General features: G+C 35.9%; 1 protein-coding gene across 1 annotated transcript in view; it reads right to left on the reverse strand.

The window, feature by feature from the left end:
* Positions 1-18,039, reverse strand: part of KCNH5 (potassium voltage-gated channel subfamily H member 5) — a 344,887-nt gene that overhangs the window by 46,000 nt on the left and 280,848 nt on the right. Inside the window, exon 10 of the mRNA XM_032623255.1 lies at positions 5,153-5,349. Coding sequence (XP_032479146.1) covers positions 5,153-5,349 — 197 coding nt within the window. The remainder of the gene's footprint in view (positions 1-5,152; positions 5,350-18,039) is intronic.

An 18,039-nucleotide genomic window follows, 5' to 3' on the forward strand; every position in this document is an offset into this window, starting at 1 on the left:
TCCACTCCATAAACACGCCTCCAAGTGTCCTCTCTCTAATTCCTTCAGCAATGAGTTGTGACAACACTCGTGAGATGTTGCCACGAAGGATGCTCATTATGGACTCAGTGTCCAGTGGTTTTATTGGAATTTAGTCACACAGGTAGTCCTGTCTGGCACATACTGAAATGCCACACTCCTTGAAGGAAAGTAAATGTTTAGCATAAGCCACACTGTTTGGATAAGTAGCAGGCACTGTGAGTCACTCTTATTAGAGTGGTGGGAACTCTCTTGAAGTTCAAGTTCTCAGATGCCAGCCAAGGGCCCACTTTGTAAGCAGTTCTTTCAAAGTCCAGCAGTCAGGCTTGCTACATTTACTCTTTTTACACAATGGTAAAGATCACTGCGTAACAGGAGGCAGAATGAGCAGAAGTGCAGCGATTACGTTTAACCTCTGATTAGAATTCTTTAAGATTTACATATCACCTGTGCTGGTTGTGCTGTGTGCCTTCTCAGACCTGTCCCTGAGGGCTGGTCCTCAAGTTAATAAATACCATTTAGTCATTCCAGGAAATGGTATCTTGAATAGGTAAAAATAAATAAATCATAAATAAAATCAGCAAGTGAGTCAACCTTCCTCTGTTGCTCTGCTATGCCTTTTCTGAATATGTTTAAACGGATTGGAAACTATAGAACTGTCTTCTTATTATTGAAAAACATATACCAACCAGTCCTCTTGCTCAACTTAGTTTCTGACTCTCATATGGGGGATCTTAATCTCCAGCTGTCGGGTAAAGCCTGTGGAATAGGCCTCATTCCAGTAGAGCTGCTTTAAATGCACAAAATAAAATACATAGTGTTGCAAAGGAAACATATTGTACTGAAATTCGGTTATCAAATTTTAAAACTAATTTGCAAGATAGTAATCTACGTGCTTTTCTATTAACACAATAACATTATTATCACAGCAGGTCTAAAAACTATCATAATTATTAAGTACTGATGAGTGCAAACAACATTTTAGGATGTCTTCAACAAAAACATTATGCTGTGAAAATATCTGTAATGTCTTTTGGTACTTGTAATAACACTGTAGTTTGTTATCAACTTTCATAACTGAAAAAAAGGCTAAATTTCACTTAGAAATTAAAGAAAATAACGATATAAGAATTTTTCTCATCCAAATTTACAGGATGCAGGTAAGAATTTCATGCTTCTAGTATCATAAGATCAGGGGTTCTTTAAATCATTCCATTCAGTTCACAAACAATTGACCAAGGGCAAGCAGATCTGTTTTGTTTGACTATAGTGTTTTCAAAGACAAAGTAAATTAGTTACCAAAGTAATGTGATTTCACATAAAAATTCATACTTCTGGCTTCTCTGAAAAAAAATATGCAGACCAAGCGACCGTAGGCTGGTATTCCAAGGCAATGTACAAGCGGACTGAGTAGCAGCAGCCCTGCTACATATGGTGTGAACTTTCCAGTCTTCATAGCCTTACTCACGTGTGTTATCTGCCTGGCTCCTGTAGCCACCTCTTGTTTTGTTTTGTTTGTTTGGATTTTGTTTTTGTGTGCAGCCACCTCTTATATATGGCATTTTCCATTTCATTATGACCCTCTTGCTGGGTGGGAATTAGTAGAGATTTGCTTTCTAACAAAGGGGAAGAATTCTATTTGCATACCTACTGTCATCCCCATCTAACTTCCAGTCCTCTACTCTCAGCTACTGACACTAAGGCCCATAAGAAGCCACCCGTGTTAGTAAAGTTTCACTGAAGCACAGCTATCCTCTTTTATTTATATACTATCTTTGGCTGCTGCTATGGACTGAATTGTGTTCCCCTAAAATCAATATGTTGAAGCCCTAATCCCCCAGTAGGATGATATTTGAAGAAAGAGTCTTGGGGAGATAATTAGGTTTAGATGAGGCCATGAGGGTCCTCATGATAAAATTAGTGACTCTGTAAGAAGAGACCCTGGAGAAATTGCTTCCTCTCTCTATCTCTCTCCACCATATGAGGGCACAGCAAGAAGGCAGACATTGCCAAACCAGAAATAAAAGAGCCCTTATCGGGGAACCGAATTGACCAGCGCCTTGATCCTGGACTTCACAACCTCCAGAACTGTGAGAAATAAATTCTTGTTGGTGAAGCCACCCAATCTATGGTGTTTTGTAATGGCAGCCCAAGTTAAGACAGCTAATATCACGCTACAATAGTGGGGTTGAGTAGTTGAGACAGAAACTATATGGCCCTCAAATTCTAAAATATCTACTATCTGGTCCTTGCCAGAAAAATTTTGCCAACCCCTGCTCTAGTTTTTGGATGAAATTACCAGTTATAGTTCTAGAAATTTCATATAGAGGGACCTAAGGATGGTTAGTGGGAGCTATATTTGCATAAAAAACGTCTTATTTCTCCTTAATGGAGATGGAGGCAAGCAGCTAAAGCATTACCAAATTCCTCCCTACTACAGCCACCGAGAACTACACACTATAGAGCCATCGTATGTGCTTATGCGGCTAGAGCTGTAATCTATGAAGCCTGAAACCCTGAGTCCCAAATCTGCTCCCCCAACTTGGAGCTAGCCCTTAATTAATGGTTATGATAACTAGGAGATATCAATAGCATGCTAAGGACATAGTCTTGATTCTACGATTCACAACCAATGTTCACTGAAAGAATGCCGAAAATAGTAGCAATAAGAACAAAATATTTTTTGTTAATAGCTCAGTGGGGGAATGAAGTTAAAGTAATTGAGTGAATGAGAAACTGTACATTGTTGAGAGTGTGCCTGTAGGGTATTGTTGTAGGGGAAAAAAGTCAGCTATTTTGACAAACAAAAGCAACATGGTATAATCTAAAGAATATGGGTTTTAGGATCAGAAAGAGATGGACTCTGACCCGTAATTTATTTGGCAACTTGCTGCCTCACTCTCAGAACCTCAACCTCCTCATCAATGAAATGGAGATTATACTGCCTCGTCTGTGGGTTGTTGATATTTAATAAGATTAATTATTATATGCAAAATATGTTGAAGTGCATGGCTATAAAATAGGCTCTCAAAATGGTAGCTATTCTCATGAATCATTTCTTTACAGTTTCTCTTCTTTATGAAAATACTTTTTTTCTGAGAATAAAGTGACACTGATTAGCAATACACCCACATTCGAGTTATTGAGACCATCTATCAATTGCAAAAGGGCAAGAAAGATTTTTTAAAAATAAACAAACAAAAAACCTGACACATGTTATAACAAGGAACAAGGGAAGAAGCCATGTGATATAACTAGCACACTGGCACCTACAAAGGCAAGAGCTCCATTCCTGGGTCCCATTAAAAAAACAGCACGAGTTTTCTGTCTCTAACACCATCAGAGATAGACACGCTGGTATGTGTGCTCAGCTCTTATAACCAACGTGTGTGTGTCTGCACATGTGTAATGTGCACATGCTCAGATGTGTGAAAGAGGAAAAGAGATGATAGAGCTTTGTGATTAACTCATCTTGAAGAACCAAAGTTTATTTGCCACTGGTGAGTTTTCTTAATTATCCCTCTTTGACACCTTTCATTGCAAATATATCAGTCGGTTACTTAATATTAATTTCTTTAGGTCTGAGTTCCCTCATGTGTTTTGAAGGGAAAATAACTGCCCTTTCTTCCCCACAGGAATATTATAAACATCAGATGAGATGATGTGTAGACAACAGTGCTCTGAGGAGGACAGTGACAAATAATATCTGTCCTGAGGACTGTAAGGACAGATCTGAGTTTTGGTAAACTTGTAGTACGTGGGAAGATTCTAAAACTGGCAAAATGTGTATTGGGAAGATTTAATAAGACATAAGAGTTTCAAATACCCACCAGGTAGCCTTGTAGAAGAGAAGGTAGAACACAGACCTAAGGAGACATATTTCTGTGTAATACTAGACAAGACTCCCTAATGAACGAGCAGGTGCCCTGTTTGGTACCCCTGTTCCAGGTTTATCATTACCTTAACTCTCAATTACTTGTACAAATAGACGTTTCACATATGTGCATTTCACATAATATTTGCACTTGGCTGCCATCTCCTCGAGCGTGGCGACTGTGTATTTAGTCCTCGTGCTCTCTACGGCTCTTTACATTTTGTCTTGCAGGTTGTGGATGCTCAATAACTATTTGTTAACAAAATATAAACTGAAACTGCTATTCAAATATAAATCAAGTGTTGTGACACTAGTACGAATATGACTCCTGAAGTCTTATCCTCTCTTAGAACCCTGAGTAGAGAATTACGTTGATTTGCTTACTTATGCACATTTCTTTGTTGCTGCAGTATAGATGTTAATTTGTCTCTTGGATTGATTTTTTTCTCCATGTTAACTAGCAGGAAGGTTCTATTTAAGGGGTTAGTGGAAGGAAAGGCTTGTTATTTCAAAATACTTCATCATAGACAGGTAATCATCTTAGATGAAATTCCTTAAGTGCTGTTATCCAAACATCTATTTCACTGTTGGCAATAAAAGAGCCCTCGCCAATGTCCAATGACCTATAAGTCAGAGCTAGGAGGTTTCTTTATGCAAATTAAATTTGTGCCACACTCATCAATAAAAAAGAAAACAGCAAGAAGATTAAAATGGCAGCAGCCATGCAAAGTAAAGGATTCCTAAATCTATTTATAGGATATGTCAGTATGGCTAATTATTTTTTGAGTTAGTGTGTTTGAAAGAATTAATGGGGAATGAGCTTTGTGAATTGACTATTAAATGAGAGGGAGGGTGTAAAGAGAATCAGGAATATAAAGTAGGCAACCAGTTTGATTAACCTTACTAGCTTTAAAAGATCCACATAATAAAGTAAGAGACACTGATATTAATTTTATGGCAGTATTATAAACCCCAAGAATTAACTAATTATATTATAGTACAGTTTGTTTCTCCTCAAGTCTGTTTTTCATTTTGCACTTAAATGATAAAGATTCAAATGTTTACCCATGTACTCAGGGTTTTTATCCCCTCTTTAAAAAGCACACAAAATATAAAGAAAGGGGGGAAAAATCATGTCACTTTACATTGATGGGAATGTGCTACTACGAAATAAAATCACTTTACCACTCTTCAACTAACAGCATATAAGGTACTAACCGTCTAGATGCTAATAAGTGGAAGTGGGTCCAGACAACATACCCGTTTCCTTAGATTGCAAGTAAGAGTGAGATTCCTTGAGAATGAGTTTGCAAAAGCTGTATAAAAGTCCAGGACTTTAAGCAAGGCTTCTCGCTTGATGATGTGGAGGTCACAGTACGTCAGTGCTCGGACATTGGCACAGGCATGAGCAAGGGTGGTTTCCTTCCAGAAGATGTCTCCAAATACATCCCCTTTCCCTGGAAAACAATTAAGATATAGATATTCAAGTATCTACACTTGTTTTTATCCTAGTCACGATATTTTATTCAGTTTCATATATGGTATTGATCGTCTAGCGTAATTTGGAGTCTAAGTATATAACACCATCTATATACATGTAACAATGTACAACATTTTCATATAATATGTAAAGTAACATCATCTTAAATTCAGTTCTTGAAGGAAATCTGGAGTGGCTTGAATAAATGAAAATCCAACAGAGAAGCCAAGAACCTCATTTTAACAAATAGTTTCATTATCTTCTGCCACCTTAACTTTTCGCATTCTGACCAGAAGGAGCAAAGGTGACGTCTTGGGCTCATCCTTTCTTCTGCTCCTGCTAGAAATGACAGTAAGAGGCAATATACAAGGATCTCCTGCTACAGCCTTTATAAATCTGGAACTGACTCCACATACGTTAAACATACATTATTCAGCAACTAAGTGAATATCTGCTCTCATTATTAAGATTAAAGTCAGAACTGACAGGAAAAAAGAAGAAGAAAGACTACTTGTAACACTTCAGGCCAGTCAGACCACTGGAAAGAAAAGATAGTGTGTAACCAGAGAAATGAGAGAGAGGGGAAGGGAGAGAGAACAAGACAGAGACACAGAGAGAGACAGAGAGAGAGAGGCTGAGGCTGAGTGAGATTACAGATTCTTTGCCCACCCCACACAGGCAGTTTGGAAATCCTTAGAGAACCACGAGGCACTCTGGTATGGAGAGAGAAAACATATATATTATTGAGGAGGTGGTTAAAACCACCATGTGATCAAATGACCAGCATAAAATAACCATAATAGATATTTAATAAATCTTGAGCAGTATCATTTGTTACCTGACCCTCCCCAAATTCCTTTTAGTTCATGACACTGATGAACGACTTAAATGTCTGATAGTCGTATATTTGTTCAAGGAAGGATAACTAGAGACCTGAGAGCCAAATAAGGTGTCTGAGGTTATACAGCATCAAAGTAACCTAAGGGAGACTTTAACTATAGAAATTTAAAAGATAAACCCTACCTCCACTTAGATGAATTTCAGAAATCCATAAACGGCATTACCTTTAAACTAGTAATTCCAATTATAGGTATTTACTCTAATTGCATTATCAGAAGTACCAAAATTGCTTATAAGAATGTTCACTGAAGTGATATTTATAATAGCCATAAAAGGTAGAAACAAGATAAATGTGAATGAAAAAAATAAATAAATTATGGAATATTATGCAGCCACTAAATATCATAACTTTTTTAAAGTAACAGAGAAATGTTCATATTATGGAAAATAACAAAAGCAGGATTATCAAATCATACATACAGTAGTATCTCATTTTATACACCCTCTTCTCCCCAGAAACACACACATGTACACACAAAACGAATGCATCAAATAGTAGGTTTGCTCTCATTACAGGCTAATGGATGAGTTTTATTACGTCTTATAATTTACTTGTATTATTTTTTAAACAGACGAGATCAACAGCTATTATATTTTCTTAGTCCCTCGTGCTGTGGAAATAACAGGGCATTGCCGCTTCTCGTTCCTTTTCCTCTATTGTATTGCTACTCTTTCTATACTGGCTTTTACCTTGAAGAGAGAAAAATGATTACATTTCTCTCTGATTCATTTCTGAAACCTTTTCTCAAGCTATCATTTATAATACAAGCTCTGACCCACTTATAAGTACTCATCACTTTTCAACTATTTGATTTTCATGTATAGTAACCACAATAATAATTACTAGTGCCTTTGACTCAGTAATTTCGCTTCTGGGAATCAATCAAAAGATTTAGAACAAACACATGTAATATTCACTGGAGTGCTATTAATCATAACTTCAGATTGGCAAAAATAAATAAAATATTCAACGAAAACAGAAATCTATATCTCTATATAAATTCATATAGAATTAAAACTAGTTTCAGAAATAACATGCAAAATGCAAATCTTATAATGTCAAATAAAAAAATAAAGATACAAAGAATGATTATGGTTATAGCTATAATAAAGTACATAAAAATGAAACTGAAACTCTAAGACTAAAAGAATTTTCAATTAAAAGTCTACTATTTCTTAATTTCTTAAAGAAAAATAATCCTGATAGGACCAAAATATATTGTTTTATTATTCTATATTATTCTATATAGTATATTCTATGTTATTATTAATTTGTTGATTGATAATAAATTGTGTTAAAAATCAAAAGGGATACAAGACTAAAAGAAAATGCACATAGCTATTACAGCGATTGGCTTCAAGTGATGTGTTTATTGTTTTCCTTCTTTCTACTTTTTGTTTTCTAAATTTTTCTCTAATGAATCTTTTATTTTAAAATAGCAATTATTTTCACAGACGTCTTTCCATATACTTTTTAATAAAACCGGTACACAGATCTGCAGAACAGTAAATATTCATTGACTGATAAGTGTATCATCAATAGGTAAAAAATACTCAATATATATATAAATTTCCCCTTGCCAATATAGACCATTTTAAATTGTGGAGGTCTTCAAATATCTGTTATATGTTTTATTTTACCTAACTGATGAAATTAAAATTCTCACCATATTTCTGTCAACAATTTTAAATTTAAGTTATTTCTCTTTTTTACTATCATGGGGAAAGAAAAAGTCTATGAGGCTGAAAAGTAACAGAAAAAGTTAACTGACTCAACCAAAGTAAAACTTATCCTCTGCTCCTCGCCCTAAAAATGTTTAGAGAAACACAGCGAAATTAATAAATGTGAATTATTCTGCTCTAAACATCAGAACTCACATTACATGTAAACAATACTAATTGTTTTATAACATAGAATTTCCATTAGGATACACAATATATCAATTATACATTAATCTAATCAACCATTTCAAACTATTTTGCTTTATTCAGTGTTCTATATCACCTAATAGTCACTAAATTCACAACAAACGTTTAAGGCACTTGTGGAAAGATAGTTGTCTTGTAAATCAGTTAATTTATGAGCTGACTAATGTTCTTCTTCAGGAAATATTATGCACATTTACACTGAGTAATGTGCAGGAATCACAGCTGTGAAGACATGTGGTTATGTATGGACTATCTAATAGAGAAGCGCCCTTTTTTTTCCATCACAAGGATTTTGCACACTTTCAGGACTGGGAAATCCTGTTTATCCTAATAACTATAGAATATTTGATGCTAGTTTTTAGGTCAGTTCTCACTGGGTGCAAGTAGACTCAGCTAGAAACATTTTAGAGTTTGAGAAAAGTAACCTTCCCCCAAAGCCCTAAAATTAGTAGAAAAGCTCACACTCAACATGAAAGTTGTTGTTTGGTCTATTAATATTTTCTCAGTTCTTTGCATCAAGTCTTATGAAGTATTTTATTTTCAAACCACAGGAAACAGGATTGTAAAACAGAAGTAAATGTTAAAGATTCATAGAGCAAAAAACTGGAAAATTTAAAGACAAAACAGAGACAAAAAGTTACAAACTAATTAAAGGAGTAATACAGATCATGGTATGCCGGTACCCTGACATGCTGGCTTTACAGACAGAGTGTTTTTATTTTAATGTGAAACACATCATTTGGTGAGTTAATGACATAGATAAAATGAATTCATAAAAATTATCTCAGTTATTCATGAGTGAGTACAGCTATCTACCATAGCCAATGAATTCCTAAAACTATAGCATTTGAAGTTTACTTAGGTAGTTTCCTGTGAGTGTATGTGAGGTTGTACTGATAGCTCTATTTAATGGTTCTCTTACAGAATGGACTTAATTCACATTTTTACTTTTATTAGTCAGCCCTTCACTACAACTGATTGTTGTAGTCGGCTCATAAAGTTTATTACGAATACATATGAACAACACTAAGAGTTTTTGAATTATGTGATTTTAAATTGACTTGGACTTATTTACGGACAGCAAATGCAATAAAGTAATATTTTGAAGGACAAGAACAGAAAGAAGATGATGAGCATTAAACTTTAGAAATTATATTGGTGTGTAAGAATAAAATCTTTAAAATATTTAGAATTGGTGCCTGCCAATCTTCAGTGATTGATGTCCAAAGTCGTTCTGTTGAAAAATTATAATGGATACATCTTGACACTTTTAGAGAAGCCAATAATTCTTATCTACAAAAAAATCACTGATTTAGCTTATGCATTTTTATTTACACACACAAAGAATGAGCCAAATAGCTGTTACTAAGTGGGATAGGGAGGGTGGAAGGGAGGCTCAAGAGGGAGGGGATATGGGGATATATGTATGGCTGATTCATTTTGTTGTACAACAGAAACTAACATAGTATTGTGTAGCAATTATACTCCAATAAAGATCTATAAAAAAAAAAAAGGAGATGTAAAAAAATAGAGAGTATCCTGATAGATAAGTAAGGGATGATGGTAGGTGCCTTTGAGGAGGTAGAAGATATGGTAATTAGCAAGCTGGTAATCCTGAATTTGGCACTATTAGTGTTGAGAACAAATTGGTTACATACAGAAACCCAAACATGTGTCCAAATCAAGAAAGTTAGTAGCATATTATAAAAAACAAGTCCAAGAAAAAGACTAAACTAAAAAGCAGTTATATCTTGAAGTTCTTCTGTTTTCCTTTTCTAAGAAAGCATTTAGAGTTGAAGCCTATTATAATGTTCATATTATAACTAAGTCTTGCGCACTTCACACCTATCAAATGGTAGAAATGATGGCTGTCCTCTTCACCCCATTCAATAAATACACCTAGCATCCTAACCCTAGCTCTAATACTACCCTTCAGCTAGAACATGTGCTTTATGCTGTGGAGGGATAGAGACATGCAGGAAATAGAAATCCTGCTCTCAAGAATTTTTAATGTGTAATAAGAGAGACATGTCCAAAAAATGATAAAATAGGAAAAAATAAAATAAGTACTATAGGATCAGGATAGGGAATGCACACAACAAAAAACATTTGTTTTGAATTTGAGGGTATTTAGTTGAGATCTCACAAGTAAAGTAGTGTTTGGGTTTAATCGCAGTGGAGCCTTCAAGAGAAGAGCAGTACTTTTTGTGAAAGAGCAGCATGCGCGTGATCTGCCCAGGGGATGATGAGCAGCATTAGCCCAATACTGGAAACCTATGGGACACAGAGAGAAGGCCAAGTCTAGAGGGAAAACACAGCACCCAAGAGGGAGAACATTTAATGCAATGCAACAGTCTGCTTCATCCTAGTTCAAAGACGAACGACTAAAAGTGTTTCAAGTAAAGACAGTCATGGCCTATCCAATGCTTTAATAGCAGAACTAATGACAGTGTGAAGAGTGGCAAAGGAAGTACCGTTACATCATGTTTTCTGATGGCAGAAGACAAAAGCTCCATGATTTGCCTATTGATCTGAGTGAGGTGGAAGGAGTAACATTTAAATACTCTAGGAATAAATGTGAACCAAGAATTTCACATCCAGCAAAACTGATTTTCAAGAATAAAGGACACAAACTATATCACCAATATAAAAGAACTCAGGGAATTTTGCTCCCATGGATTTTTCCTATTAGTGAATAATCTTCATACAACCAAAATACTTAGAGAGACACTGACATAAAGACTAGTGGTAGCACTAACTATACAGTTACTTGTAGAATTAAGACTAAATGAAGGTTAAAAGGGAGAGGGTACAGTATGCAATGGTTATATGCTTTAACAATATATAGTACAACTACTAGAAATAATGATGGATGGGGGAGAATGGGACAAGCATATGCAAAAATCTTTTTATGTATTTTCAGTAATCATATTCGTGGTGATGGCATTAGTACTGTTATTCTGAGGTTGTTATATTTGTAATGTGGCATAAAGCAATTGAGCAATTATGCAATATTTTAATTCTATCATCCCCAGCATTCTCAATATGGAAGAAGGTATCTGAAGATGCACTATAGACATGGATAGATAAAGCCCTATTGTACTCAGTTTTAGTTAAATATATTGTATGAACTCATGAGAAATGTTATTTATATATGTGTGTGCATATATACATATATATATACATACTACACACACACACACAAATATTTTTCTCCTCATTTTATTTATTAAATGGACCAAGAGACAATGATCAACTCAGTAGCAGTGAATATCTGTAGGACCAAGATTGTGAAATATTTTTCACAAAAACAAATTCAAGCTTCTTGGAGAAATGACTGATGGCTGATTCCAGGTGTGGGGCAGAATTATACAAGATGAGGATCTGGTCATATTACATAGCAAAGAAAGACTGTTGTATCAAAAAGACACAGGAGCCAACTTGAAGAGGCTCTTACTTGCCAAAGATAGGACAATTTGCACTTCAATAATGGTCAAAACTGCAAAGCACTGAAATTCACCATTTGTTTAAATTCATTAGTACATAAGGATATTTTTAAGAAACTATCTAGGTACCCTCAGAGGATAAGAAACCAATTAGTTATCTTAAAAGTTGGTAAATAATGGAGAAGTATCAAGCACATATGTGGCCATTCCTATGCGAACTTCATACTGAATAACCAAATAGTAGTTGAGAGGAAGTATCTCTCTATAAAAGCATTCCAACTAACAAACAAAATATAATATTAGAACATCTTCATTTTGCAACTCCCAGTGAATTAATGGATCTAGGCATTGAGTATCAACAGTTGTTAACACCATCAAAAAATGCAACTAGATAATCACACGTCATCTGATGAAAGAACACACCCACCTAGAGTCTTGCAAAGGGATTGAACCTGAGTCTGATCAAGCCTCTGGATCCAGCTGCTAACTGACAGGAAATATAGAGGATGGAGGAACATGTTGAACTACAGTGAGCATGCAATCAGCAGAATCCACACTGTGGGAACTCTGCAGGACAAAAGGCCCAGGCTCTACAGCAAAGAATTATAAAGAAAAGAAAGGGATGGGGGGGAGCTGTAGATTTAAAAATATTTAAAAGATAGATCAAATTTAGAAATAAGCAAATTAAACTTGGTGTTTAGGATGGGTCACACAGTGGGACTTCTCCAGGGGGGGCAGGGGTTGTAAAAGTTCTGTTTCTTAACTTGTGAAATGGTTACAGGATCTTTGATTATAAAGTTTCATTAGGTTATATGCTTATATTGGGATTTTTCTGAATCTCTTTTTTAGTTTGCAAATTTAAAAATTCAAGTAATTTTGATGTGCATGTACTCACCAATAACACCTCCCCCTCCGCACACCAAAAGGAAGACTGAATTCTCAATGGCATTCACCAAGTAAACCAACACCTACAACTGACTAGCTTTGATCTTCTTAGTGACAAAACGAAACCAACTTATTAAACCTGTAATTAATTAAGTCCAATTCCTTAAAGACAAAAGAATCCTTGATACTTTTTGAGAAAATATGAAATAATGGGCCTGACTAGGGGAAGGCAGGGTAGAGAAGGAGAGCAGAAGCAAGACACTGATATGTAGGTAGATATAAGAAATCTGGAAAAATGAGGATGAAGCTTTCTGTACGTGGATGCCATGACCTCAGGGGAAGAAAAAGAGCAATGAGAAAAGCAGGCCAAGCATCCCTACTCTGTCCAGAGACTGTCAGCATTTAAGGGAAGAGCAGAGTATTCAGCCTAAGAACTGAGACAAGTCACAAGGCCGGTACAAACTCAATGAGTGGAGAAACAGACTCCACCTCTTCATGGAAGAAACTGCAAAGGTTTGTGGCCATTCTTGCAATCCTGGAGCATTCTTAAAAGCTTCATTTCCACTTTAATACTTAGCAACTAGATGGACCCTGAACTCTTCCAATACCCAGATGAAAGACCCATAAGCAGAACTTAAGATCCTCATCTTGTGTTCTGAGGGCTCATGAGATTCACACTCTGAGCCAGTTCTCCCCAGTCCTAAACACCTGCCTGGTGTAAACTAGTCACTTGGAGGAGGACCATTTTTGTAGATATTTAGTAGCTGATTAACCATCTTATACTTGGGTCATGTTTGGTTTTTTGTAACATACACTGGTGTGGTACTTAGTGTTGTTAGAAAAAAAATTGTTTTTAATAAAAGGAAACAAATGCGTAAAGTTAACATAGGCCCTCCATCTTCTGTCAAGATTAAACCAACTAGTTGTATAATTTCAAAATTCCATTTTAAAATTCCTGTTAAAGAAAGTATCACATTTGTAATGTGATGGTTAAGAGAATGGACATTGAGTCAGATAAGTCTGGGTTCAAATCCTATACCCACCACTTATTTTCTAGCTGTGACCTAGGGCGAATCACCTGATACTGCAGAGCCTTGGTTTTTTCATCTGTAAGATGACTACAGCAAGTACTTTTTTCACGGAGTAAATTAGAGAATTTGATATAATAATGCTTATAAGATAATGAGTATTTAACAACTATTGGTATTTAAATCAGACTTTCAAAAGGGTCTGGATTTCATTTCTCAAAAATATACTTTAAATATTTTGATAGGGAATCTTAAAATCAAAACATTACTATAGAGTTTAAATTTTACTTAAGTATAGGCAAGCTCAGTTACTAACTACACATATGATTTTTCTTTCCATAAGCCCCTTTTAACTCTTAAATGTTAATTTTCTAGTAAAATCAATTCTGATTTGTAGACCTATTCATTCCAGTTGATGTCAAAAGTAATGTCACTTTTAGGAATTAAAGCCAAATCCCCTTCCACAGATATAAAGTTTTTCTACCATGGTCAGCGACCAGGGTACAAGTTAGATTCTTTCTTGCTACTGGGAGTTCCTGATGAAGAACAAGGAAGGAGTGTTTTGTTAAAGAGTTGTTAGTGGCCTGAGATATTTAACATTTATCTCTTCTTATTCTCCTTGTTCAAACTTCCTGGCTAACAGTAGGAAAACACTTTCTCAGTCCATACTAGATCTATGCTAAAGCAAGAGTCTTAGGGAAATGCATTTTACTAAAATCATATAGATGAGAGAGAAACAGAGGGTAGTCAGTATCTCAAGATAAAACATAAAGAAAATGGCAACAGAATACAGCACATTTTTTGTAGGAACCCAGAACTAAAACAATTATAAAAACTGCTTAATGGCAAAACAAAGTGCTGGCTAATTTGGCTCACTGAACCTTTACTGAGAACCTATTTAAGAGGTCCTATCACAGATGACAGAGAGACAAAAATAAGCAAGACACTTCAAGTACTCACAACGCAGTAGGAGTATAAACAAGTAAAGGGTAGACTAAGAACCCTGTGTAGGCATGAAGTAGAAGCCCAGAAGAGAGGCGTCTGATCCAGACTAGGGCAAGAAGGGAAAGAGTAAAAGAAGATGAAGAAGCAAGAGACAGACAATTAAAAAGAGGAGAAAAAATGCTCTAAACAAAGGAAGCAGTATATGCAATAGCTTGCCAGTATGAGAACTTGGTGCTTAGGAAACTTCCTGCAATTCAATATAGTGAAAATAGAGTAGGAATAGGGAATGGCACAAATCAGGCTGGAAAGGAGGGCAGAGACCAAGACCTAAATGGCTTCACAGGCCATGCTAAGAGCTAACATTTTATCCCCAAAGTGCTAAAACGACAATCCTAACAAGGAGACTAACAAGATATTTTATATTTTAGAAAAATTATTGTGGTGGTAGCATAACATAGATTTGGAGGTTGAAGTTGATAACAGACTGACAGTAGATAGACTTTTCAGATGGCAGCCACAACCCAGAACCAAATTTTTAAGAGCAGTGGTCATGGGAAGGGACATTAAGGATAGGTTAAAGATACACCAAGGAGATAGAATGAACAAGACTTGGTGTGGTTTTTTTTGTTTTTTTTTTTTGCGGTACACGGGCCTCTCACTGTTGTGGCCTCTCCCGTTGTGGAGCACAGGCTCCGGACGCGCAGGCTCAGTGGCCATGGCTCACGGGCCCAGCCACTCCGCGGCATGTGGGATCTTCCCGGACCGGGGCACGAACCCATGTCCCCTGCATCGGCAGGCAGACTCTCAACCACTGCGCCACCAGGGAAGCCCAAGACCTGGTTTTAATGGATAGTAGAGAGAGGGTTTGAAGCTAAGTCTAAACTACCAGATTGTAAAGACTATATTTTATCCAAAAATCTACATGCTGAGGAACTCTGAAGTGCATAATTTAAACCATAGATAAATGTCTTAATCACTACTTAGAAAGTTTAAAACAAGATAAGCATGCAATTTTTTAAAGCAAATAACTGGTTTGCCTATTATAAAAATGTCTAAATTAACTAAGTTCATCATCATCATAATATGTAAAGCAAACCTACGTGGTTCATAGTACAGCATCTCAAAACACAGAAATGTGGATGCAAAAGAAAATAATTTTCTGGGGCTTGGGGATAGCCCTTTTAAGACTTTAAAGTGTGAAGCACTTGACTGTTAATAACAAGTATATGGGAAGAAATCTTAACCACAACACAAAAGTCACATTTTCACAAATTCTCAAAAGAGCAGAATATTATTCTTTCACATCTCAGACTTTTTCTTTTTGGAATAAAAATAAGTAGAAGATTTTGAATTTTGATAACTATAATTTATGTTTTCTTTGATAATGCACAAATGTTTATAAGAGATGAACTGATTCTAAATAACTGATCCTAATTAAAATGGAATCTTAACCCAGGTTCTAGAAATTACCCTTTTTATATTAAGTTCATTTAATTCCGTCTTTCCCTTCCTCACTTATGCCCTCTTCCACCAACTTGATAGGACCATCTAACCCTTCCATCCAAACTCTACATAAACAATCATAGTTCTCTTGGGAATTTAAAGTTACAATTAAAAGACTTAGATACAGATTGTGTTATATTAATAATTCCAACTATATGATTCTAATAATCACAGAAGAGAAAGTATTTTATTCTGTTTATATTTTATTCTCTTAAGTCAAGTGTATATTCTGAACACAGAAGAGAAAAGACAAAATGTGACTGCAGCAAAACAAGTATCTTAGGAGTTGGGTCTAAAGTTAGTGGGGAAATGCCATTTTTATAGTCTCTATAAGGTACAATATACTTTGTCAAGACACCTAAAAGTAACCTGGCTCTTTTAGGCATACCAATAACTCTGTTCACATTAAGTAATTATAGGGTAAAAACTAAAAAGCAAGACGATATTAAAGCATATAAAATAGTATGTACGCATCATGAACTTAGTTTGGAATTCTCTCTGTTTCATAAAAAGTGGGAAGGTCAAAAGAAAAAAAAGGTGGAGGTGTAAGAACTGAAAGAACTTCACATTAGAAAAAGACGTGAACTGCAATTATCTTCCTATGCCCTATTTAGAAAACAACTGGAAGCCACCTCTCAGTGTTAAAAAAGGTATTTATTGACTACATTTTTTATCTTTCCATTAATTAGTTCTGCTTCAGAACTTATTCATTAAACACCTTAACACTTTTGACACACTAAAGAATTAGGTACCTACCAAGAGACCGTTCAGAGCCAAGGATCCAAAAGAATGCACTGCACCTGGTTTTTGGATTTCGAGATTTTTAATTAATTTTAAAACGACTTCAGTTTTCTACCTTTCAACTGGCAAATAAATCAGTGTAAGAGAGAGCAAGGCCTATTTATCAGACCAATTTAAAACAAGTTCTCATTTTTTTGAGGTATACTGAGATGGGGGAGAGGATCCTGTTTCTGTCTGACCCTTATAAGGGTCATGATGAAAAAGGACACATTTCAATGCTAAAAGACACAATTCAAAATGAAGATATAATAGTTATGAATATTTGTACACCAAATAACACAGCAACAACCGCTATAAGGCACAAACTACAGGAGATACAAAGAGACATAGACAAAACACCTTAATAATAAAATACTTTACCATGTCACTCTCAGTCCAAAAATAGATCAAAAGGAAAAAAAAATAAGTAAAGATATTGAAGACCTAATCAACGTACTGAGTAAGGTAGAAAACCTAAGGCTATATGTCAAACTTCACATGCTGATAATTTTTGCAACTTTTCATTAAGTTTGTAATTAGGCTAGCAAAAAATGAGAAGGTAAGAAGAAAAAAATAGTAGAAAAAGAATGAACAGTCACAAAGTGTCAGAAGTGATGCTGATGAGTTACTATTTTCCCCTCTCCCTTTCCTAAAACATTGTTAAAGCATCTTAAGTGTTAAACAAAAAAACAAAAAACCTTTTTAATTGTAAAAGAAAGTATTTTTGATTTAGAAAAATCTGAAAACACGTGTCCCCAATGGAAACCACACTGAGAAGTCACACAACGGAGCTGGTGTGACGACTGATCTACAAGTCAAGAAGCTGGTTCGTTAAGGAAGGCCCTTCTGGCAGGTTCCATGCCCCTCAGGTGAAGCACAGGTGGCAGCAGGCACCGGACTTCAGCTGCCTCATGGGTGGAACCTGTAAACCATATGAGCACAAGGGTGTATCTAGACCATGGCAGACACACCACTGCATGTGGTGCAGTCGTCTCTCGTGTATGACATCACACTCCATCTCCTGCAGAAAGTCACCATGAGTCCATACTTCTAGTCCACAGTCTCCTCAGATTGCCTTCCTATAAAGCCAGATTAGCGGAAGGTGCAACACCAAGGCAGAGTTCCCAAAGCTTGTCTCCATGACTATCTTGTCATCAATGACCCAAATCACAGACTCCATGAGGACAGTGTCTTTGCCCAGCACCATGGCACCTATGTGACCCTCTGAGCCCATGCCTCACCACCACCCAC

This window comes from Phocoena sinus, chromosome 2, assembly GCF_008692025.1.
Source record: "Phocoena sinus isolate mPhoSin1 chromosome 2, mPhoSin1.pri, whole genome shotgun sequence".
NCBI classification, from domain to species: domain Eukaryota; kingdom Metazoa; phylum Chordata; class Mammalia; order Artiodactyla; family Phocoenidae; genus Phocoena; species Phocoena sinus.